The following is a 6,000-nucleotide window of genomic DNA, read 5'->3' as shown; positions in this document are numbered from 1 at the left end:
GACTGGTACTAAACTACTTCACTGATTAGTACTAAACTACTACGACGTAAAAGCAAGATAACACAAACGCAACACGTGAGAATTAGATTGTCCAGATGTGACCAAGATCTCAAACACATCCACACGCTGCAATTCTTAGGTTTAGATGAAACGTTCGTCGTATAGCGGACAACGTGACCATCATCGACAATGAAGACAGAGAAGAGAAGTGATAACATGGATGGGGAAACTTCGGGTCATAATTTGTTTCTCCCATTGCAACGCACAGGCACTTTTGCTAGTATCTCTAACAGAACTACTCCCAGATTTACTCACAATGCATGTCCGACACTGTCATTACAAAGCACAATGTCTCTAGTTGTGTTACGCAATCCATGTTAATTGTTTCCCGCAAAAGATGTACTTGCCTTCAATAGAAATTTACATCCCAGTATCACAAAGCCTACAAAGTTGTGACTTGTACCAAGGTTGACGTTACATAAACGGGAATCTATTACAGTACAGCAGAAACTCAATACACAGAACTAGTTTGCAGTTGCAAAAGGTAGAGAAGATGGCAATATTGTAGTTATACAAAAATCACCTCAAGCTTTGCACATGGATGGCCCTTAATATATCTAGCAACTTCAGCATCATCACTGAATTGAAATTTATATAACGCTTGTCTTTCTGTAAGACCTATTGGGTAAATTTTGTACACCTTCAACTCATCCCCGCCTCGAATACTTGATGGCCTTTCATCCTTCCATACAGGAACATGCTTGAGGGATCTAAATTTACCATGCACGGCAGACTCCAAAGCTCCTAAAGTTAACTGATCTGATCTGCATGGTATACACAGGGAACATCTGTAAGAATGCAGAACAGAAACAAGCAAAAAGATGCAGTAAAAAAAACTTAATAATTTCATAATGCAAGGAAACTAGTACTTATAAGAACTTAGGCAACAACATAGCAGAAGCTGAGACTACGGAATACAAAATGATAAGTTGCTGTTTTTCTCTTGGTTCTTAATGATGTTAACTGCAAATACCAGTCACTAATACATGGTAAGCACAACCGTATTTCAATACCTTAGATAAATGCTCTCTGTCTTAAACCGCCCTCTCTCTCTGACAAATAAGTGGTATACTGTTCCTCTTTTGCTGGAGCAACTACATGAGCGATTCATAAATTTTGGCGTTCTTTCTTCTTTTTCGTGAATCTTCGTAGCGATATGTATGCAAAGGCGACAGGATGAATGAACCGCTGCCATGTCAATAAGTGCCTTGAAAGAATCAGATGGACCATCGTACTTCCACCTACAGATGCAAAACAAATGGTATGATTTGAGTACAGAAACATGATGACGCTATGGCTGCTAGAAGATCTCTGACAAAATTGTAACGTAAGATTTTGTCAATAAAAACATGATTTTTCATGCATCTTCTAAAGTTTACTCGATGATACCCGAGAGACTAGGACATGAAAGAGATCACATCATGGTAGAAATAAATAGAGATCCGAGAGACTAGGACGTGAAAGAGATTACATCATGGTAGAAATAAATAAAGAGATCCGAGAGACTAGGACGTGAAAGAGATCACATCTATTCCCAGTAGACACTGATAGCAGTACACCTTCGTTCAGAGCAACAGATTATTTCAAAAGTATTAGTAAGTTAGAGTGAAGTTCCCGTTGGTTATAATATAAAGCCTAATTCAAGCAACTGCCGCGTGCTTCAAGCTTGTAGGCTCTAGGTGGTTGGTCATGTTCAGTCTAGGATTGCATCCTTATCTTTAATACAAAGTGCCAGAGCCACACTAAAGCCTATCTAGATGGGGAAATTCATTCCTTGATTTAAGTATGCAGCAATTTGGTTCCTGAACAAGTCACATATTAACCAAATATGATGATTGCCGATTGATGCCTGATCCTGATGCAACAAAAATAAATAGGCAAAAGCATCATCATACTGAAGTTCATAATGCAACACAGCCTACTCCCCAGCAAACTGGAATATAGCTTAAGAAAAGAAAAACAAGGCTCCCATATTTTCCATTGCTCTCATGCTAATTAAGTACTTGATCTTGCAAATACGGATCATGGTTGTTCCAAATTTAGCTAGAGAACATAGGCTGTTCCAACAAAATGGTTGGTGCATGATACACATGTTACTTAAGGGATGTGGTCAACTGGGAAAGAAGGATATCTACCTCAAAGATTGATTAAAAGCATCAGGATTCGATGCAATATGTTTCATTGTCTTAGCAACTGAAATGACATCATCAAGCTCCTTAATGTGTAATATTGCACCTTCTCCTGGAGAAAACTCTTGAATATTTGGTGCGCCAACGACAACTGGAATGGCCCCTGTAATGAAGTGCAAATCAAATATTGGAAAATCACTTCCATTCCATCTACAGTTAAAACTTCATAAACTTAAAATGTAAATCGACTTCTGGAATATAGCAACAAAATAAGAAAGTGTCAATGAGTAAACATGGAGAATATTAGAAAAATGGTGATTCTTCTAATCACTTGAGAATGCAACTCCTTTTGTTTCACAGTATGTCTAGTTTCTTGAAGATGGCATTTTTACAATACATTTCAATTGATGAGATCATAGACTTTTTCCATGTGAACAAAATATTTTCGAATAAACTAGCACATGCAGTTCATAGAATTCATTACTCAACTAATTGAAGTCATGAGGCACAACCTAGTTACATATACTCAGCCTGCTATGCTCAATGAGAGTTACCCGATGCAAATTGTGTGGGTCGTAGGAGTGCACTGGGATTTGGGTGAGTGGTTATAGCATACAGTATTACCTGTTACCAGTGACTGAAAAAACTTTTCTGTAACATAATCTTCCTCATTAGAATTCTCAAAAGCCAAGCTGAATTTGTAGCGCTTTAGAGTCTCCACTTTGTCCACTGCATCCAAGCAGCAAACGAAGTAGGCATTACAATTATTTCAACTCAAGTGTAATATAACAACAAAAATTATGCATCCAAGACAAAAGCATCATGTGCCGTTGTTTTCATGGGTAGTAAAAGCATGCAGGCCCAACAATGACAAACATAAGTCACCCTAGAATCATGCCGATGCAAGCAATTTTAGATTTGACAACATCAGTGAAGAACAACATATCTAGACTGGCCACATGAAATTGGTATTACTAGACTCATCAAGAAATATACAAATTTACGTTTCATTGAGGCATTGTAATATGGTATAATTAGCAATGTCAAAAACTGCTCATGTTTGCAATAGGCGGGAGTAAATAACTACATAATGATACAAATTAGAACCTTAATTAACGAAGTTGGACCTAACAATCCTCATTGTTGCAATTAGTTGAACCTATAAACAACTGATGTATATAATACGGTCAAAGCCCTTGTCAATTACTCAATTTAAACAAGAAAGGGGAACCATGGCTATTAAGCTTTAACCTTCGGAAATCAAACAATGTGCTCGATATCACCGCCACTCGCATCACTAAATTCTTGCAACAGACTCTTTTTCAAGATAAACACAAAATTTGAGAACATACCGAGGCAGAAAAGGACTGAATAGACAATCCATGTGTGAGTTTTAGCAGTGCTGACATCACAGCTGTCACAAACATCTAGCAGCAACATATTTTATGGGACTGCACCAGAGAGCGGCGTCGCATTTTTGCCCACCCGTGCGCCGGCACCCTCCCATCTCTTTCTTGCATGCATGCAACAAGGCATCACCTAAAACTCTAAGCTCGCTTGAAGGGAAGCGTTCTGGTGAACCGGGCTGGAGCCTCATGGTGGGGTACATGTGTAAAGTGGATGGGGCGTTGCTTTTGTGTTGCATGTATTTGTGGCGGTCGTGTGGGCTGTTAGCTGACCACTTCTTTTTTAACACAGTACATTTGCAGATGCTCACATACACGGGCATGCACTTACCCCTATGAACGCACGCACGCACACCCTACCTCTATGAGCACCTCGGAGATACTGAGCCGGCACAACATCTTGAGATTGACGAAGTCATCACAGGTGCGTCATAGTTGACGTGAACGTCTCCCCCCACTGAACGAACATCACTGGAAAAACTGAAATAAATCCAGGAAAATACGAGTCTCACGACTAGTCTTGACTAGTCACGTGACTAGTCTAGTAGTCTCAATCTTACTGTCGACTAGCTTCTTCGTGTAGACTAGCTTGTTGAGTCGAGTGGTGGAGCGACTAGTCCAGACTAGTCTGGGTGTTTGAGTCGATCAACTCAATTTGGGAGGGATAAGGTTTTTTAGGGGAAATTGGGAGGGACAAGTGAGCAATTGAGTACTTCATCCACTTCCTCATGAATAGCTATCACAATTGGCACAGCCTCAGGTTCTGCATCCACTTCCCATGCATTCATTTTTTTTTTGTATACTGTACTGTACTGTACTATATACTAGTATATACTACATACTAGGTATTAGTAGTTGAGTACTGTAAGATGGGTATTACAGTACCATGTTGAGTAGTCCAGCATTAGCCTAGACTACTAACGATTAGTCTATGAGTCTCAACCTCGGCTCGACTCGCGCACTCATAATTCTTGCTCTTGAATACACTGTCTAGCTATGCATAACATTGCAGTGTTCTTGAACATACGCTACTACTCCCTCTCTCTCAGTTTACAGGGCGTGCGCGTACCCCTAGGTCGTCAATTTGACCAACCTAATACAAGTCATATATTACAAAAAATATACCAATATAAACTTCAGATGTTCTATTTTTAAACGGTATAATTTTTGTGTTATATAGTTCATATTAGGGTGATAAAATTGACAACCTAGGTATACGCGTAGGACTTGTAAACTGAAACGGAGGGAGTATTATCTGATAATTATATACAATCATCATGGCAACTGTTCACCATTAAGATGGCAACTACGGTAATAATCTGGCGACTTGTGGCGACGACAAAAATCATCAAAACATGTCAACAAGCGATCTTGTTTCAAAGCCCTCGCCGAGGCAAACCCGCTGGTTAAGGCGGATCGCTAATCAGATTAACTGTTTGTGAGATAAATCATTTCAAAAATTCATAAAAAGCAATTAATGTGATGATGTCAGCATGATGTGTACAATTGCTGCATTCATGCATGTGCTCTCTCCATATATAGGTAAAACCCACTGGAAAAGGAGCAGCATGGGAAGACATGTATTCTCACGGTTTCAACATAGATTTTCTGTATTTTCTAACAATACTTACTAAGAAAACCATTTTGTAAGCTCCAGGCAGGCACACATGCAATTTGATTTTAGAGAGAGGTTAGTTGTCCCAGGTTTGAGCCTGGGAGGATGGGATTGCCAGCACCTCATAAACACAATTACGAGCACATATGTATGTTGAAAAACCAAATGTACAAGTCAAATGTGAAGTTACCAGTAGCTCATTATCGAAGACTAAAGTACATTCTAAATCCCAAAATGTGAACACGGCGTTGATCAAGAATACAGTGTTAATGTTAACCTCGAGGTATCTGCATCTTTCATGTCTCCTATCTTCATAGTAGCTATATAAGCGTACCCACACGTTCTTTAGCCTGCAAGTAGTCTGCATGGGCCAGAAGCTTGCTGCGTTCCAGCTGTGGCCAGGCCTAGTCTTTAGCTCGTTTAGTTAAGCTCTTGACTCGGCATGATCCCAGCTCGTGGGATGGCGTGCACAATTGTAGGATCGTGGCGAGGGTAAAAAATAAAAGATGCAGAGTTTACACGTCTCAAAAACCTCTTATCCCTGTGACTGCGTTCATCCACTCTGTCTTTGTCCAGCTTGGTTCACGTGCAGTACTGCAGTTCATCTAAGAAAGAAAGAGAGACAGAGAGAGAGGGAGAGCAGATCACCCACAAAAACCATCAATGGTACCATAGCCTTAAGGTTAGGACTTTTGGGCGTGTGGTGGCGATGATCAGAGGTGTTTGGGGGCGACGATGGGGGATACATCTCCTAAGAAGTGTGGTGGAAAAGGATGCGGCGAAAAGTACA

General features: G+C 40.1%; 1 protein-coding gene across 1 annotated transcript in view; it reads right to left on the bottom strand.

The window, feature by feature from the left end:
• Window positions 1–381: 381 nt before the first annotated feature.
• Window positions 382–6,000, bottom strand: part of LOC109765104 (putative fucosyltransferase-like protein) — a 30,394-nt gene continuing 24,775 nt past the window's right edge. The window contains exons 4-7 of the mRNA XM_020323887.4: window positions 2,814–2,918; window positions 2,196–2,352; window positions 1,074–1,301; window positions 382–824 (exon numbers count right to left, since the gene is read on the bottom strand). Of these exons, the coding sequence (XP_020179476.1) occupies window positions 569–824; window positions 1,074–1,301; window positions 2,196–2,352; window positions 2,814–2,918 (746 nt within the window). The 3' untranslated portion in view covers window positions 382–568. The remainder of the gene's footprint in view (window positions 825–1,073; window positions 1,302–2,195; window positions 2,353–2,813; window positions 2,919–6,000) is intronic.

Source organism: Aegilops tauschii, chromosome 7, assembly GCF_002575655.3.
Source record: "Aegilops tauschii subsp. strangulata cultivar AL8/78 chromosome 7, Aet v6.0, whole genome shotgun sequence".
NCBI lineage: Eukaryota > Viridiplantae > Streptophyta > Magnoliopsida > Poales > Poaceae > Aegilops > Aegilops tauschii.
Note: the sequence above shows the minus strand (reverse complement) of the source record. Positions and strands in the feature narration are given on the sequence as shown.